Source organism: Lissotriton vulgaris, chromosome 10 (assembly GCF_964263255.1).
Source record: "Lissotriton vulgaris chromosome 10, aLisVul1.2, whole genome shotgun sequence".
NCBI classification, from domain to species: Eukaryota; Metazoa; Chordata; class Amphibia; order Caudata; family Salamandridae; genus Lissotriton; species Lissotriton vulgaris.
The window spans coordinates 74,127,862-74,147,438 of NC_141698.1; the positions used below are offsets into that span (position 1 = coordinate 74,127,862).

At 41.6% G+C, this 19,577-nt stretch overlaps 1 protein-coding gene across 1 annotated transcript in view; it reads left to right on the plus strand.

The window, feature by feature from the left end:
* Positions 1-19,361, plus strand: part of LOC147684693 (uncharacterized) — a 207,340-nt gene extending 187,979 nt beyond the window's left edge. The window contains exons 30-33 of the mRNA XM_086940529.1: positions 772-905; positions 3,842-3,936; positions 8,931-9,222; positions 16,119-19,361. Of these exons, the coding sequence (XP_086796655.1) occupies positions 772-905; positions 3,842-3,936; positions 8,931-9,222; positions 16,119-16,189 (592 nt within the window). The 3' untranslated portion in view covers positions 16,190-19,361. The remainder of the gene's footprint in view (positions 1-771; positions 906-3,841; positions 3,937-8,930; positions 9,223-16,118) is intronic.
* Positions 19,362-19,577: the final 216 nt, after the last annotated feature.

The following is a 19,577-nucleotide window of genomic DNA, read 5'->3' on the forward strand; positions in this document are numbered from 1 at the left end:
TCATTTAGCACCTCACAATTTGGGACTCGCAATGAGTCGCAAATTGTGAGGCGCTAAATGAAAGGGACTTACATCAGGCCCCTAATTCTTTAATAAATGAATTCACCTGGAGTTTTGCCTTCAATTCCCTTTAACACTGAGTGAAAATTTATTTTTAAAAAGTTGTTCACTGGAAAGCATTTTTTCCTTTATATTTATTACTGTTCTCCCTTTCCCTACTGCCTGTTTTCCCTATAACTGTTTCTAATTAGGATATCTGACTCTTTTTTTTAATTTCCACACTCTCCACTGAAACACTAGTTTCTTCCTCACCTCATACCACTTATATGAATAATTTTATATAAGTCAAAATAAAGAGCAAACCTAGAATGTCAAGCCTTCCCATAGTACAACAATGCTCATGGTCAGATTAGCGTCTGCTAAGGGTGGGCTGGCATAAATTCAAAATTCTGTGTTTTCTGGTAATATTCAGTAGACAATCCAAACATTGTGTCCTATGATAGTATCATTTATTAACCCTCAGAGTCCAGTAGTGGCAAACAAACCCTCTGCTGAAAATCCCTCCAGAAAGCTGTTTTGGGGTGTCTTGTGGCAGTGCCTTGACCTCCCACCTGTGTGAGAGAGTAAGTGATTCATTGTCTCCAGTAGTAGCTTGGAAGGTTGTGTTCCTAAGTGAGGTTTGGTGATGTAAGTCGAGGAAGGGAGGTGCAAGTCTGAAATATTATTTCTCTGCCATTCCTTCTCTCATGGCCCCCTCATGTCTTGTTACAGGTATGCCATGGATCTGGACACTTCCGCCTGCAATGAGACTGTGAAGATGGTGCTTTACAATAAAGCGGCAGCCGCATTTCAAGAGGCAAAGGGCCAGAACCCAGCTTACTATAATCTTATAAAACCAAGCATCAGTAAGTACCAACCATCAATTACTCAGTGGGTCAAGCCCCCTGGTGTTATAAAATGTTAGCGGTCATAGGCCCTAGGAGTTGGAACCACCTGCCAACCTCTGTGTGGCAGGAACAAATCCTGATTCTTAAGGCATTATGAATACACCTCTTGATAAATTGATCCTATCAATATAAAAAGAAGGATAAAAAAAAAAAGGCATAAACAAACAAACAAACAAATATAAAATACTACTTTATCTAGATGTAGAAAAGGCATATCACTCCACAGCCTTAGAATACGAAGAGTGAATTAACCCCTTGTGTGCTCATGACGGAACCACGCCGTCATAAGCCACGGGCGGCGTGTGCTCATGACGGCGTGATTCCATCATGCTGTGGCCGCTCCGCCCATGCACCACTGATTCCCCGCCTGTGTGGGCGAATTGATGAGCGGTCGTGGTCATGACAGAACCACGCCGTCATGAGCACACGCTGCCTGTGACTCATAACGGCGTGGTTCCGTCATGAGCACGGAAGCGCCACGCTCACCCCCTAGCCCCCGCGCCGCGGCGGAATTCACGGCGCATGAAGGGGTTAAGGGCCTGATTTTGATCTTGGCGACGGGTTACTCCGGATTTCGTGTCTGCTGAAATATAAATCCTGTAGGATATAACAGGATTATTATTTCTGTGGACTGGATATCCGTCACCATTGTATGGAGTAACCCGTCCGCCAAGTTTTAAATCAGGCCGTAAGTGCGAACATTGAAACAGAAGTAACATTTGCCCTGTTGCTCGTTCTATCAGCAGTTCCTGTGCCTTTACAATCATAAACATTGTGGTGCAAAGTTTTAGCTGCTCTCAAGATAGATAGATAGATAGATAGATAGATAGATAGATAGATAGATAGATAGATTGATGCATGCCCTGGTTATCAGTCAGGAGGGTATATTTAAAATGCCCTTGGCCTAAACACAGGCTCCACTCAGATAATGATATGGGTTTGTTTCACAACAAACTCAGGTTTTAAGATTTTGCTACTAAAGCTCTGTTGCTCTGTTGCTACTGCCGTTTCGCCGGGCCATTGCCGGGGGCTGGAGCTTTTCTACCTAGAAACGTATATTTGCAATTCAATCAGAGTTTCAGAGGTGACTGCTTTTGTCACAGAGATTCTTTTGTTACTGTGCAGTTCATAAGTGACAATCGTTATCTAGCACAGTGGTCTATAAACTGTCATCAAAGTGCTGGTTGCAAACTGCATGGTACAAGTTAGTAACTTAAGTTTTTTTTCAGTCTTTCATTATCCTGATGCTGCTAAAAAGGTTTATTTGGGTGGAAATACATTTTATTGTTAAAGTCAATGCTAACCACTGTATTATGTTCATAATCCTGAGTTTGTGCTTCTCCAGACCAAGCACTCTTTATAAATGTCTACCAGTATGAATGGCATGTGAATTCTACACCTTGTAGTCCCCTTTGCCTTATGTAACATTTTCTATACACTGATTTACATGTATAATTCATTGTCTCTATATGTGCGTGATGTAAAGTGCTCTGACATCCTACAATGGTATGAGAGATGCTATAATACATGTGACAGAGGGGCAATGGGGAGATGAGAGGCACTGTTGGAGGGTGATAGTAAGGGAATCATTGAAGAACCCCAACAAATATTGGTGTATCCTGGTGCATAGTAAGGTCATCATTTACTATTCTTTAAAAGCTAATACAACAAAATATGTAATGATGAATGTGTTGTAGAATGCACCATTGTTTCCTAAAATTTCTTGAGGGGAAGAGCCTCCCAAAGCCCCCTTTGTAGTGGTCCGGCTCCCTATCCGCACTTGGGGGCCGATTAGGATTGCGGTGAATCCGCATTCTCCGGGCCGGAGGAAGCCACCGCCGGCCCGGAGGATGCGGATTCACCGCTGTGGTGCCTTAAAAGACTCCCCGCCACATTAGGATGGCTGGGGGGTAATCGGCGGACGGCACTTTTCCGCCGCGGTCGCCTTCCGACCGTGGCAGAAAAGCTCCACTATGGTGGCGGTGTCTATCAGACACCGCCAACCATTTTAGGATGGGGCAGAAAACATGCTTTTCCGCGGCGGCTTTTCCGCCGTGGAAAAGCATGTGGTCTTTTGTGTTTGGGGGCCTGTTGCGGGCCCCCAGGGGTGTTGGGGCTGGGGTGTGCACATGGGGGGTACCTATGGTGCCTGCTGCTTTGTGCATGCAAAGGGAAAACATGCGTATATAACATTGCGGAGGGTGCTGCTTCAAGCAGCACCCGCCGCAATGTTAACTATACTGGATGTGACCGCCAGGGTGGTGGTCACATCCTAATTCCGAGGGAGGGAACGCCGCTGCCCCTGCGAACGGTCCCTCCACCTCGGGGTTGCGGACGGACGCAGGTCCGTCCGCCATCCTAATAGGGCCCTAGGTGTGCACCGTATGGCGACTGATCTGAAAACATTTTTCAGGGCTGCTTTGGGTTTCCAGTATGGCCCTGGCAGGAGCAGGAGCCTCGTACTGCAAAATAAAACCAACCATTTAAAAGTTAGTAAAGGAGATGCTGCCCCAACATTCCCATGAAAATGTTTTGTTTTTTGCAAATTCTTCCAATATAAAATACTAAAATCCCTAGTAATTAGAGTATTTGTTTTGTGTGCACGCATGTTTTTTTTCGTAATACTGTTTTAATGTTTGAAATTTAAATTATACAAATTGCTTGGGGGCCCCCGGCTTCCAGTGGTGACTCAATGGGGGTCCTTAGGAGTCAAAAGTTTGGGAACCACTGGGCTAAGACATTTCTTTTATGTTAGATTTGCAACCTTGTTGCTAGAGACGGTGCAATTCTACGGTGCACTCTAGAAGTACCACCCTATTTTATTTTGTTATATGTCAGTTAATAACATGTTTGAAGGTGTGTAATATGTGTTTTTCGTCTATAATTACTTTTAGGTGGTGCTCCTGCTGGTGACATAAAGGCCCTGGCCCTACAAAACGTGAACATGGACATATACACCTTCACAACGTTACATCCTGTCACAGTGATGGTAGGAGAGGGGGTTTGCAGTGATAGTTTGCTGGGTGCTTTGGGAGTGATGACTTGTTCACAGTTGGTAACTTTTGAATACGCAGTGCTTGCGTTCTGCTAAGAGGCGAGTGTTTAGTAGTTAGTGTCAACAGGACAAGGCAGTGAACAGTGATGAGAGACTAAGCGAGAGGAAGCATATATAGGCGAGCAGTGAAGTAATGCAGTAAACCATGTACTAAGGCCAATGCAAGACCAATGAAGCATGCAGTGCCCCATTGCTCTAAGGGTAGAAGAGGATGAGGATGAAACATGCTGTGGCCAGTGTCCTGAGGCAAAAGTAATAATGCATGCAGTGGCAAATTTCTGCAGGAGAATGAGGAATGCAGTGTCCCATGTCCTAAGTGCAGCAAAGGATTAAACATCCATTCACCAGTGTCCTGAGGCAGAAGTGATAATGCATGCAGTGACAAGTTTCCTAAGTCTGCAGGAGAATGAAGCATGCAGTGCCCTTTTATTTTAAGGTCAGATGAGAATGAAGCATGCTGTGTCCAGTGTCCTGAGGCAGAAGTGATAATGCATGCAGTGACAAGTTTCCTAAGTCTGCAGGAGAATGAAGCATGCAGTGCCCTTTTATTTTAAGGTCAGATGAGAATGAAGCATGCTGTGTCCAGTGTCCTGAGGCAGAAGTGATAATGCATGCAGTGACAAGTTTCCTAAGTCTGCAGGAGAATGAAGCATACAGTGCTCTGTGTGCTGAGGGCAGAGAAGGATGAAACATGCTTCAATCAGTGTCCTGAGGCAGAAGTAATAATGCATGCAGTGACAAGTTTCCTAAGAGAGGAGGAGAATGAAATATGCAGTGCCCCATTATTCTAAGGACAGAGGAGAATGAAACAAGCTGTGGCAAGTGTCCTGAGGCAGATGTAATAACGCATGCAGTGACAAGTGTCCTAAGTCTGCAGTGAAATGAAGCATGCAGTCCCCCATGTCCTAAGGGCAGAGGAAGAGGAAGTATGCTGTAGCCAGTGTCCGGAGACCAAAGTAATACTGCATGCAGTGACAGGTTTCCTAAGAGTGGAGGAGAATGAAGCATGCAGTGCCCCGTTTCTCTAAGGGCAGAGGAGAATGAAACAAGCTTTCATCGGTGTGCCAAGTCAGAAGTAATAATGCATGCAGTAACAAGTTTCCTAAGAGTGGAGGAGAATGAAGCTTGCAGTGCCCCGTTTCTCTAAGGGCAGAGGAGGATAAAACAAGCCTTCACCAGTGTGCGGAGTTAGAAGTAATACTGCATGCAGTGACAAGTTTCCTAAGAGTGGAGGAGAATGAAGCCTTCAGTGCCCCGTTTCTCTAAGGGCAGAGGAGAATGAAACAAGCTTTCACCGCCGTGCTGAGTCAGAAGTAATACTGCATGCAGTGACAAGTTTCCTAAGAGTGGAGGAGAATGAAGCTTGCAGTGCCCCGTTTCTCTAAGGGAAGAGGAGAATGAAACAAGCCTTCACCAGTGTGCGGAGTTAGAAGTAATACTGCATGCAGTGACAAGTTTCCTAAGAGTGGAGGAGAATGAAGCTTGCAGTGCCCCGTTTCTCTAAGGGCAGAGGAGAATGAAACAAGCTTTCATCGGTGTGCTGAGTCAGAAGTAATACTGCATGCAGTGACAAGTTTCCTAAGAGTGGAGGAGAATGAAGCTTGCAGTGCCCCGTTTCTCTAAGGGCAGAGGAGAATGAAACAAGCTTTTACCGCCGTGCTGAGGCAGAAGTAATACTGCATGCAGTGACAAGTTTCCTAAGTCTGCAGGAGAATGAAACATGCAGTGCCCCATTATTGTAAGGGCAGAGGAGAATGAAACAAGCTTTCACCGCCGTGCTGAGGTAGAAGTAATACTGCATGCAGTGACAAGTTTCCTAAGAGTGGAGGAGAATGAAGCTTGCAGTGCCTCGTTTCTCTAAGGGCAGAGGAGAATGAAACAAGCTTTCACCGCTGTGAGGAGGCAGGTAATACTGCATGCAGTGACAAGTGTCTTAAGAGTGGAGGAGAATGAAGCATGCAGTGCCCCATTATTGTAAGGGCAGAGGAGAATGAAACAAGCTTTCACCGCTGTGCTGAGGCAGAAGTAATACTAATAAGAATGCAGCAAAAATCTCCTTAAGAGTGGAGGTGTATTGAGCAAGCAGTGACCACTGTCCTAATAATGGAGGCACAAGAAGGATACAGTGAGTACAGGACTATACTGCGTGCTGTGGCAATTCTCCCAAGTATGAAGAAGAATGCAGTGGCTAGGGTTCCACAGGCGCCAGAGACTAAAGCAGGGGTTACCGGTTTCATAAGTGCGGAGGACAATGGCAAATGCAGTGACTACTGGCCCACGAATTGAGGTAACCAGTATCCCCAAGTTGTCATAAGAATGGATGAAAATGATGCATGCAGTGAGTAGAGTCCTGTGGGTGGAGAATAATTAAGCATAGAGTGACCATTGTCCTAGTTGTGGAGAAGAATGACGTACCCAGGGACTAGTGTCCTAAGGTTGGAGCATAATTAAGCCTGTAGTGACCATTGTCCCAACGGCAGTGGAGACTTAATAAAGCACGTAGTGACCAATGCCCCAAACAGTAGATGAGAACGAACAGCGAGCGGTGTCATAAGAGCGGAGGTGAATGAAGTTTATAGATCAGTGTCTAGATCGACACTGAGGCTGAGGGGCTGGTACCAGATCAAGAGGGAGGAGGTCAGAAAACTAGATGACCAATTATCGGGATCAGAAAGAGTTTATATTAAAAATCTAGGTTAAATGAGCTTAAGAGCGACACATTAAATTATGAGCAATGTGATAACTTGGCGTAGAACAGAATGAAAACTCAACATCTGGCCAGGCAAAGTTAGGAAAAAAGCTGAACAATTACAGAATGGCTCAGGAGAGGATGAAATGGTACAGCGCATTGGATAAAACTGAAGGGGACATACTGGAGGGTCATAATTCAGATATTAACAGCACCCAGCACGTATCCCCTGAATTAAGGTCAAGTGTGATGTATTTCACTTTATAAATCAAGTTTCCACTTCTGATAGCACTGAACCGAAGAGTGATACCTTTGTCTCAACCAGTGATTTACAAACTCGCGTCACAAATATTTCACACTGAATTTTTGAAAGTTGGCCTGAAGTAAAATCTGAAGTAAACTTCTCGCTTGCATTAATTCACAATGCGAAGATTTAACCTTAGAGTCAGATACCAATTTAAACTCTTTGAGAATAAGGGAAATAGGTTGTAATAAAATGTGGATAGCCACAAAATAGATCAGAGGTCTTCAAACTTGGAGGTGGGCCCCCCTGGGGGGGGGCTTAAGTGATCTCATGAGGGTCACAAGTTTCTGGACAAGAGAAGCATTACGTTTGGTTTTAAGTGTTAAAAACATGAGTAGCAGCAAGCTACTTTGTAATGGGCCATCACTAACAACTTTTGTAATGTATATGCTTGACTGGAAAGGTTTATAAAGGACAAGGTTGACTGGTGTGTCATGAGGTTTGAATGATGGCTCTAGCAGCCTGCTTTTGAATGTACTGAAGTCTCCTTACTTGCTGTTTAGAGATGACAATGTTGAGCATGTTACAATAGAACATATTGTGGTGGCCATCATGATTTTTCTAGTATCAATTGATAATGGTGGGAGAAGCAGGATGAGCTTATATTAAAGCAAGGAGCATGTTGACACTTTTGAAGAGATGTGTATGTTCATTTTCACTTTATAATAAAGTTAAATGCCAAGTCTTCCTAAATGTGAGTCATCCAGAAGTGAGTTGATCTCTAATTAGTTGCAGAGCTGATTAGCCTCTATTTTAATCAAGGATTTTGCAACAGTCATGAGAAACGTTATAGAATGATAGTTTGTGGGTGGTCTGTAGATCAAAACTAGACTTCCAAGTAACAGTTTGGCAATCCCTTGCTTTAGGTTTTTAGTCCATTCCAAATTGTAGTGACAAAATAATAATCTTGTAAATTGTTTTGCTGATTTTGGAACATAGTTATGGTGAATATTAGTAGGATTAGCATCTCTTGCGGAACCTGGCTTACACGATTTTACATATCAAGCTAATTCGCTGATGGTTGGACATTTAAAACAATTGAATTAAGGAGTTGGTGGAGAGCGTATATTGTTCATATTAAATTCTGAACTGTGTTGTATATTAACATCTTCTTTGGGAGACGACACTTGATACCGACCTAGTTTATGAGATGACGGTGCAAATTAGGGAACATGTTGGTTCAAAAAATTCAGGTAGTTTATCACAGAAAGATTGGTAGAAATAGTCTCTGGTTGTTAGTTGTATTTTAGTGCAATCTTATTAGTTGTGTTTTTGTGTTTTTGAATTTCGGTATTGGCCTTCTTGAAGGTTCACATTTTTTCCTTATAAATAATTTTACACTAGGAATCATAGCAAAAATATCACTTCCGTTCCACCTGTTGAACCATTGAATGTGCTACATGTGCTTGCTGTTTCTTAAAAGATGGAGAGTGGCGGCAGAGTCAGCAATTTTGAAGGTTCACTTAAGTATTCAGCGGAACTGCATCTAGTAGATGCTAAATCAGGAGGATTTGAGAGAGCATCTTTGAGGAGCTGTAAATTTATGTTATTCATTGTTCTCCTAACTTTAGGAAGGTATAGGGATATCCTTTACCTTCATGAGTCCTTTAGCTGAAAGATCCAGGAAGATTCATCAGTCCAAGCCAGAGGAATAATTTCAGGGGAGTGGAAAGTGTTGGGCAGGGTGCAAATCTCACATAGGATATGTAGGTAGTCTGAAAGATGTGTCAACATTTCAATTGTATTGAGGTCATTTATATTACCGAAATGAAAACTGAAATCACCAACAACACAAGTTAGCTTATGCATTGTGGCTCCTATAGCAATATTTCTAAAACCGAGAGAATGTTACTGTAGTTACAGTGTACTAAAAAAGTGTGGTAATATGCGGACTCCATAATATCCCAAACTGAAACATAATTTTGTATCCTCTAGAATCTTACCGTTGATGATGTGAAAAGTTTACTTGGCCCAAACGTTGGTGATTTGAAGGATGCACAAAATAATCCAGTTGTGAGCAACTGGCTATTGGCACAGAAGCAGTCAGACCTAGACAAGCTGAATATCGGACTCCACGGAGGCATACCAGACACTGTGACCAGCACTTCGCCTACTGCTACATCTAATACAACTACCACTAATAATAATTCTACTATTACCCCTACTAATTCTTCTATTACAATGAATGTGACCAAAGCAACAGGAAATACAAGCACAAATAATCAAGGTAATACAAGCGGTGGTTTCTCCGTTGTCTCACCACACCCAGGTAGGAGCTACATTCACATTTGTTTTTGTTCATATTTCCCAACTTGAGCAGAAGCCATATATTCTTCCAGCTATTTCATTAAGTCTAGATACACGGGTAGGCACACAAATCTTGGTCTGTGCTGGATTGCTTTGTGGGTAGTCACAAACCCTCCAGGTGGAATCTCCAAAAGACCACTGGGGTGGGAAAGAGCATGATCAGCATGGTCGGAACCAAGGGAGTAGCCAGAAAATAAAATACCTCCCACTTTGAGTCATGCGGCAGCAAATCGGGCGATCCTGATCTTCCCTAAAAAGGCAAGTGGGAAATGATCCCTCCAAGGAAATCTGCGAAAAATAGTGCAAAATGGTGCTTTTTACAGCATCACTTGAAAATAAATAATACGTATTTAGCATTGCTGACATATTTCATGTATTCTTTTCATCTACTTTCTTTTATTCTTCTTTCCTTTGTTGTCTTCTTTCTTTCCATTATTTACATACTTCTTTCCCTTCTACTTTCATTCCTTCTTTCTTTCCTTCTGTCCGGTTTTCTTTCAGCCCATCTATTTCTTTCTAGCTGTCCCACTATATATTTCTTCTGCCTTTTTTTTAAATTTCTGGCTTCCCATTCTCAGATTACTTGCATGTTCCTCCCTTTCTACTTATGATCCTCTTGCCCTGCCTTTCTTTTTTCCACACTTTTTTTATATTGATTTCATTCTTACTTTTCTACTTCCCATCAATCATTTCTTCTTTTCATTATTTAACTTTATGTTCTTGCTTTCCTTCTTTCCATCTACCGTTTTTCATTTTTCATTTCTTTTGTCCTACCATCTTTTATCTTTCAGCCCTTCTTTTCATCCTTTATTTTCCTTTTACCCATTCCTCTTTTGTATCGTCTCCCATCTTGCTACCTTTTTGTTTCTTTCTTTTTTCCTTATTTGCATTTTGCCTACTCTCCTTCCTTTTCGCTCTCTCTCTTAATTTACCTCTCACCTGTCATGTGTATAATTTACCTTTCTCTTTGTCACTATTCTTGGCTTCTTTGTCAACCTATGACCCCACTCTGCCGTTGTGGCATGGTAATTTCGTATCAAAGTGTTTTATTAGTTTCTACTTCTGGTTTGCTTGACCTAGGAGTTATAGATTAAAAAAAGAAGTGCCAGGAAACAAATCAATTTACTATAGTGCAATCCGCACTTAAACTCATACAGAGGATTGGCTCAAAACATGCAATGATTATTAGAAACCAAAGAAGGAAATGGGGTAGCTGAGAGAAATGTAGGTGTAAGTCTTGGAAGACGGTAAGCAAGTTTACCACCGCAAGGACCAATTGGTTATTGCAGAATACCACAAATGGAGATGATTTTTGCCATACTGTTTACTGTTTTGTATGAGGAATGAAGATTGTAGACGGTGTGATCCTGCACAAATTAACACCAAGTCACTGTGGAAAGGAATGTTCATTAATGACATTTCCCGCCTTTAATTTAGGAAGTGCGAGTGTGTATTGGAGCAAAATTGAGATGAACCTATGAGGCTGGCCCCAATATTCACACATTAGAGGACAGTTATTATTATTATTAAGGCGGTCTTGTATAGCGCGTGGTTACCCTGGAGCATCCCAGCGCTTATCCAAACAGAATAATGCTTATGTGAGTTGAGGGACAGCGGTTAACAGAAAAGAAATGTTTTCAGATGTTTACGAAAACGCAAGAGGCATGGCTCAGAACCCAAACTTAAAGGGAGTGAGTTCCAAAGGGTCGCAACCTTCACGGAAAATCTCCTTCCTTCTCGAGGGAGTATCCTTCTCTAGGGAGAATCAGTTGATTTTTACCTAAGATTTTCTAGAGATTACACAGCAGAATAATTAGAAGTCCCGCCATCTACATGCTGTAACAAGTGAGTAGCAATTGCTCCAACAAATGGAATCCTTGTATAGAAGTGATACATATGGGTGACATTACATTACCATTATATTTGGGGGATTATACCACCTTTTTCATTTGGGAGTTTAGCCCGACCTCTTCCTTTCCCTGTCACTGCTGTACCCACATGCAGGGCCATTCCCTGGTATTTCCTGCCCAGCATCCATCCCAGAACTGCTCAATCACATATCCCCATTTTTGTTGGAGTTTACTTGTAGCAGTTCTGTCTCCCTTACCTTCTCAGGAGTCAAAGAAAGAAAGCAACATGTTCCTCTCCATTGTTTTAACTAGAAGGGACAAATAGGTAGATGTTTTTATATGTATACTAATATGTAGGTTTATATAAAACAAACAAGACCTTCTAGAGTAGAAGAGCACTATACCATACAAATATGGTATACAGAGGTGAAAGGAAAAGGGTGTATAACACCTGAAAATGGAGTGTAGAGATAAACAGTGTGAGGAAATGGGATGTATTATATGATTTGGTTGTGCAACCTTACCAATGTAATACAATTACTAACCCCTTAAAGACCAGTAGGTTCCATTTATCAAACCTTCAGCTGCACCCTGGGTAGCTGTGGCTTTAGGCAGCAAGGCTTACACAGAGGAAGAAGTGCAAAGCATTTAAACAGCCCCTAAGCCACTGAAGCAGAAATGAGACACTCAAGAAATCAGACACCAATTAATAAAAATAGACTGTATTTTTAGACACCACAATGAAAAAGATCCATCAGAGGGGTCTATTGGTTTAGAATGTACAACATATAGAAAATCAAAGCATTTCACTCAATCATGAACAAGTATTGGCAAATTCAATGAATTTGATATTTAGACACCTTTTTCATAAAAAAATTGGGCTAGTTGTATTGCGGTAATTTGGAGTCACGGTAGGTGACCAACTTCAGTAGGGAACCATTCAAAGAGCCAGCAGGGTCCTCCGAGACAGTTCCCTCGGCAGGTGAAGCAGTCCTCAGTCAGTTCCAGGCACTTGTATCTGTTATGGTACAGTGGTTTCCAATGGAAGTGGCACTGATGCAAGGGATGAAGGATGCTGAATATGCTCAAGGATGCTGTGAATGCATTGCAGTTGATGGGGATCCTTCTGCAGCTACCCCTCGATGCTCCTGGTCTAAGGGTCAATGCCCCTAAAAGTCCTCTTGGTTTTGTTAGAAGTCCAGTTGCCACTGAGCTATCAGTCACCCAGTATCACAGTCACAGCCAAACCCCTCCTTGGGCGATAACTCGTCTGCGGGTGACCAGGCTGCAATGACTCTCCCGGGCTCAGCAAACTCAGGTGCAACTTTGAGTGTCAGGTCCTAATCTCTGGTGCACATGGTGGCAGTCGAAGATTCTGGCCTACCAACTTGCCCCAGGAGGATCCTGAGCTGTTGTAAACAGAAGATTCCAACCCCTGGTTTCTAGAGATGACTTCTACACAAGGGGGACACTGCAGCCACAGTCCCTCTTCTGTGCTAGCCACCAGGTTCAGCAGATGCAAGTCCATGCCGGTGCAGCCTCTTTTTGCCGGTTCCACGGTGAAGCAGGGCAGTCCTTCTTCAGTCGCAAGATGGCAGAACCCCTCTCTCGGCATTCAGAGAACCCTAACCCAACCCAGAAGTGTAGTTGCTAAAGGGGCTACACCCCCTGGAAAATCGGTTTGACAACAGGTTCCCCATTGTGCTGAGTCCATAACCAGGGCGAAATAGGTCCTGGGTTGCTTGTGGTCTGGTTCAGGGAGCACCTGGCTTGGCAGTTTGGGCTGAACTGTTCCGACTGGGACAGGGTCAAGAATGATTTGCAAATGGCTGGGCCCATACTGAGGTGACATGGTGTGCAAAATAATGATGGATCGGGATGCGGTCCAAGTAATTATCAGTGCCTGAGATTAATGCAAGCATTCCATCCATCACTTTTTTGTATTTCTGGACCTTTTTTGTACAAAATGATAGACCATCTCACATTAGTGGTGTATTGCTTTAATTAAGAGACGTGTGGGAGCACAGAAATCTAGGACCTTACCATTATCTATTTAGTTTCACTATATTTGTGCTTCGCATTGTAAAATAGTGTCCACAAAAATTCAATAAATTTCCTCAGAATAACTAGGATAATCCAGAATTTGAAACAGCTCAAATACACCCAATCCCCAGTCTCAGATTCTTGGGGACAATTATACAATATATACTTTTTATCCACAAAAAATTTGCATTCAATAGAGTTTCCAGTATCAAAGTATACGTGGTCAGTATGCGGTGGAAAAACTTTGTAAAACACCGCTGGATTGTTGGCTCTGAGAATTGTGGGCTTTTGAACCAACACCAAATACTATACACGTGTGCAATACACATTTCTGTGCAACAGCAAGGATTCAGGTACTTATTGTTTTTTTATTAGCGTAAGAAACAAAGTCAAACAGTTTCTGGCTTCTTTCCAGAGCAATGCTAGAAACCTTTTTGCAGCTTCTGGTTTCTGGCTTTTGCACCAAAGTGTGTGTTCGTACCTCCGCATGGAGGCAGACAATGTTAGGATTTTTTACCTAGGCGAAACAAAAATCTAAACAGGGTTCATGTCCTTGCTGAGTCACAGCTGTGTGTCTGTGTGCAAGCAAGGAGTGAGACTTTCTTTGGATGTTTTCTAATGCTAAGCAGAAAATCAAAAGAGCAACTGGTTCCTCTCTTGGGCACAGACATATATCTGTGCCTGGGAAAGAAGCCGGATGCAGTTTCACAGTGCTTCTATTCAACAGAGAAGCATTATGGAATGAAGGAGTTATGTTAAATCGACTTAGGTACTGGGGATTGGAAGGAGAGGGGCTGGGAACCAGTCCAATCCATTCCAATCTGCATCACCCTCTTAAATTCTTCTGTTGATTTAAGCTGGTGGGCATAGCTAGGGAGGAGCTAGCAAACTCCCTCCCTGTGTTCCCAGGCATCTACGGAGATTATGCGCTATCTGGGGCCAAAAAAGAATGAAAATGGGAACTGGTCGCTGTGGCATGTTTACAAAAAGGCTTGCAGTTTAACAGGTCTGTTGCACCTGGCTATGACTGCACCAGAATCGAGCATTAAGGAGGACATGGTAGAAGAAGTTCGTTTTTTTGTTCTGCTTCATTTTGAGGTGATGTAATGGCATCCAAGACTCCAGATCCCTTAAAGTCTCTGCAAGGTCCTCAATATCTTCCAGAGAGGAGACTGTCCGGTGTAGCTAGGTTTCAGCAAAGTAGAGACGAAAGGATGTGTTTGACGGTCTCAGGAGGGAACTTAGGAGCTCCTTGTACAAACTAAAAAATGTTGAAGGAAGTATGGAGCCTTGAGGAACTCTTTGTTTAAGTGGCAAATGACAGGATATGCAGCAGGGAGCAATTGTCAGCGGTGTCAAACATTGTTGACAAGTATTTAAGGAGGAGTATGCAGGATTCATCTTGGGCTAGGATATGCATCATGCCAGCCCCTATTTGTGGCATTGCAGAATCTATGCTGCAACTTGATCAAATGTCTTATTGGAAATCACCAAAATATTTTCTCCAATGAAGTATTTTACCTGCTTTGCAGCACAACTTTCAGAGATTTTGCTAGGAAAAGGAAGTTAGTGACTGGGCAGAAGTTATTTAGATCTTCAGTGTCATCATCTGATTTTTGAGTACTGGAGTTATCTGACCAATTTTGAAGCAGTTTAGAACTACTATACCTTGTAGCTGGGAGATATTTACTCGTATTGGTCCAGTAAGATCTGAGATCTTTCACAATCTTGGTAGGAATAGATTAGTAAAATATCTAATATCTGTGTAATTACAGATCAGGACCAAATCCCTAGAGGTTTGAAGTACATAATATTTCTGTCTTAATATGTGCTTATTTGTCGTAGCTAGCACAGCCTCTGTATTTTCATTATTGGTATCCAAATAACATTTGAATCTCGTACAATTCTTTTCATTATTAATAGTCTCTGGAAATGGAGGAGAGTTAGTAAACTTTTAGCAATCTTCAAAAGCTTCCTGGGGCAATTGTTGCTCGGTTGGTCACCGTACTGACGAAAGTCATTTTAGTCTTGAAGATGTGTTTTTGTAGTCGTGTGCTTCTCTGAAAGAAGTTTAGGATTCCCTGATGAGGGGGTTTGGCACCAAAAACATTCTATCACTTTTAGAATATTCGGCTCTGTATATAGTTTCTAGAAAACCATGATTATTATTAGTCTGTCCTTTTAGTTTTATTGGACCAATTTCCTCAGCAACCTCTGGCATCACTGTATTGTAGTGTTCTTTTTTGCCGGCCTTAAAGTTGATTGCAATGGCCATCTGTGATTTCAGATGTCTTAATCCACAAATGACTAAAGGATTAATGGATATCACTGAAACTACCAGACCGTTACATGATATCCATGCCTGATCACAGTTTCATGACTTTATGTGTCTCCATGCGCATAGTCATCTGTGTTTGCAAGCCTGTGAGTAAATATGTATGTTTATGTGAGATCTAATTCTAGTGCGTTCACTGCATACATATTTTTTAGATAAATGTCAAATATTGAATGAGTAAATGTGCTGCACAATGGTGACATCAAAACCACGGAAACCTTTATTGTTATAGAGCTCTACTCCTCAACCTGTGGTGAACTAAGAATCTACAGATAGATTCTGATTACCGTATAGTTTCACTTAAGCGATTGAATGTAGATGCCCTCATGTCAATTCAGTCACCTAACAGGCCTCAAAGACCATGGTATGGTGGTACTGCATTATCACGGAGTCGTTGAAAGAGTGATGGGGGAACATGTTGATAATAAAAAGGACTAGGATTAGGAGGAGAACAGAAACTAGTGATTCCAAATCATGAGGGGTAACTATAAGACTGCATCCTCGTCCTTGCAATGATTGGTAATGCCTACAAACAGTACCAGTAGTTGATACATTCTCATCTCTGTACTCTGTGCTCTGGTTTTACAGGATCAATTTCTGGCTGTCTCCAACTCCTGCACGTTCTGCTCATCAGCTCTCTCCTGATGTTCTTGATGTAGAAAACTCAGAGACTGTAACGGGGAAGACCTACTGCACTAATGGACTTTCTTTCGAGAAAAAACAATTGGAACTGTTTCCCATTGCAGGAGACAAAGAAATACCTGCAGGAAGTGACGTTTGTCTTAGGAATTCCATCATGATTTGCCGAACAGTATACAGCATGCTAGTTCACTTCTTAGTTCTCTGCATAGATTCAGAATTCATTGAATGCTGCTCGACAACATGCTTATCCTTGAACAACCAAAGAGATGCCACTATTGCGCCAAACAATCAGAAATGTGTCCAGAACAAGTACTGCCATACTTAGTGGGATGCGATTCATTTTTATTGAGTAGTCTATTGGGCTTCCTGCCCTGTGATTGTCCTTGTCTTCTGTAATGATGAATATGTGTACAACTGCATGGGTATGTCAAGGAATAATAATAGGCCAGTATGTTGTAGAATTGCTTGATACTGAGTTGATTTTACTTAGCCTTTCAAAGACTTCTTTTTGCTTCAGGTCTACCTCCCCCAATCATACTGTAGGGATTTGGTACCAGGGGACCTCAGCCTTACCATGCAACCAATCTGAGATTGCACTGTTGGATCTCAGAAATTAACCATCTTCAGTGCTTTTGAAATGCTATATCAATGGCTGAATTCATCCTCCATTGGCGGTGTCTTACCCATGAATGAAAGGATACCCTCAGGGGCATGTGCTCAGCAGGGCATTCCTTGCACATTTCCTCTAATAAACTGAATGGTAAATTCTTCTTAGGGGTTCACGGTCTTCTCATCCCTTTGAACTCTGATCTCTGTTGCTTGAAACTGCACCTCCATCCAACTTGCTGCCCTCAATATGGGTTACTTGCCATCAGGAGTAGGAGTCTGTTAATATTGGCATCAGTTTAATCAGTTTTAATAGTAATTCCGCCAGCAGACTTTTGTTTGCAAGAGGTAATGTGATGCAACCTCACACATAGAGCATAAAAAGCAGTTCATCTACTTGTTTATTTTTCCAATATTTCATTTTCCATCTTCTATTTTTGTTCTTTTCTTCTTCATGTTCAACTCTTCTATCTCATTATCTTTTGATCTTTGCCTCATGACCTCTACGTTGTGATTATTTACACGAGCGGGTAAGCCCCAGGTCATGATGGGTCTTGGACAATACGCCCATGTTTTATAGTCTAGTCTCAGGAAAAAATGCTAGTGTGAGTTAGGTTTATGCTAGAAATATATGAGAGAGTTGAAAAGCAAATCATCATGTGATAATACTTGGGGGCATGAGCTAATGCTAAATGAGCATCTTTGGTACCGAATTGTCACATGCTTGTAGATCAAATTAAGTTGAAGTCAAGGACTAAATGCCTTCTTTTGACGCATCTAATAGCAAGCATACCATGTTCCAGAAAGGCATACACTCCAGTATAAATACTATCTAAGGTAATTTCCCCAACTCAGTCATTATAGTTGTAAATACTAAATTATGTCTTAAAAAGGCTATCAAAAATGTAATCTGCTCTGCAAGCAAACTAAACTTAACCCATCATGCGTCATGAAATAAGAGATCCCTTGATATTTTATACCTGGTATTTGAAAAATGTAAGATGCTGTAAACATTGAGCTTTCAGAACCAACACTGTCTTGTACTGGGGTTTAAACTGTGGTATAACATTATTGAATGTAGTTAGCATACAGTGTCATGAATTTTATAATTTATTTTTTAAATCATGGAATCTGACTTTTTATATTTCTCTTGTATGGGGTGGCAACCTTTTAATTTATAGATGGAACTAGAAAAAGCTAAGCACTGTGTAAGGGTGTCTTACTTTACACTGCCATATGTCACAAGACATTTGCACTTCCTACCCATCCCTACACAGATGTTTGTTGGCACTGGATTGCTGGGGGAAATGGGGAAGCGGGACTTGTAAAGTTTTTAAAGCGGATTGCAATGAAAAGTTAACGATTGGTTAGGTTAGGTTACATTATTTTTATTGAGTTGTGTTATGTTGGCTTTATAACACACCAACATGACAGTGGAGTGTGTTTATTGGGGAAATATTGGCTGGATCCACCCTGACATATATAGTGCATCTACTCCAAGCAGAAAAAGACTAGTAGAGTAGATATGTTTAAACTAATGGAAGAACCAAAACGCCGTCGATTCAATCTTGTGAATGCCATTACAGACTAAACCATGTCACCTTCTATGAACATATTTAGAGAAGGGGGTTGGGTTGAATGTGCACCTCCATCCATTTAAAAAAGAAATTCAAAATGTCTAAGGGATATTAGTATTTTTTTTTTTAAACTTCAAATAAACTTTTATTCTGTACATGAAATACTTTATTTGTATTCTCTTCTGGTTTATAGAATTCCTATTTTTTTTAAATAAACTTTAACTCTTAACAGACAGAACCCACAAAAAAAACCTGTTTAAGCCTACGTGATATAAGATCCTCTGATACTTTCTGAATTACCTCAGTCTTTATATCCATACATTAAAAAATGCATAGACACAGTAGAGCTGAATTGGGTTTGGTCTCAAGAGTGGTAGAAAAAGAAGTACCCATTGCCACATAAGATATCTAAAGCAGAACCAATAATTCTTGACAAGGTGCAGGGGATGCTACTACTCAAGGAGTCTCCTTAGATTCTGTAGAAATTGAGTTGGCCGACCAAACTAAGCAGCAGCAACTACTGTCTCGTGATAGTAAGACTGATTTTGAACCATACCTTAGATAGGAAGGACATCAGACCACCCAACCCCAAGAGGGCTCTAGCACCATCTGACTTTAATGCAAAAAGAAGAGGGAGAAAGACGGTTGCCACGATATGATAGCTTTAGGCTCCAACACTGATACGTATCCTTAGCCTACACTCATTTTCTCAGTTCTTGCTGCTAACTAAGTGTGATATGGGGTGGTTCAGCAGAAATGCTAATTCCTTCTCAACTTTGTTCATTGTGTGCATGTGGGGTGGATAATATAGAACAAATGGTTAAAAGATGATTAGCATTTGTAGGCTGTTCCACGTTGACCTTGGCAGTTTTGTAATTTGTCAATTACTCAGAGAATTAATTAATGCCCAAGAAAATCAAAAAGATGTACCTTTAGACACTTGCACTGTTGATTGGTGTTCACTTCTGTCTAAGCTTTGTGCCAAATAAAAGGTTTTTGATTTTTCCATGAGAATTGGCTCACTGTGCAGAAGATCTGCTATCTGTGTTTTTGTTTGTTGCATGGTAACACCATACCAGTAAATGTCCCTTTAAAACATTGTTATCATGCATATTAAAAAGGCTGGACTGATGGTGAGCTCACAGTGTGCTTATCAAGTATCCATGGCTTTATCAAGAAATACAGAGACAGAGCTGTAGTACTTGCATGCAAATATGTGAAC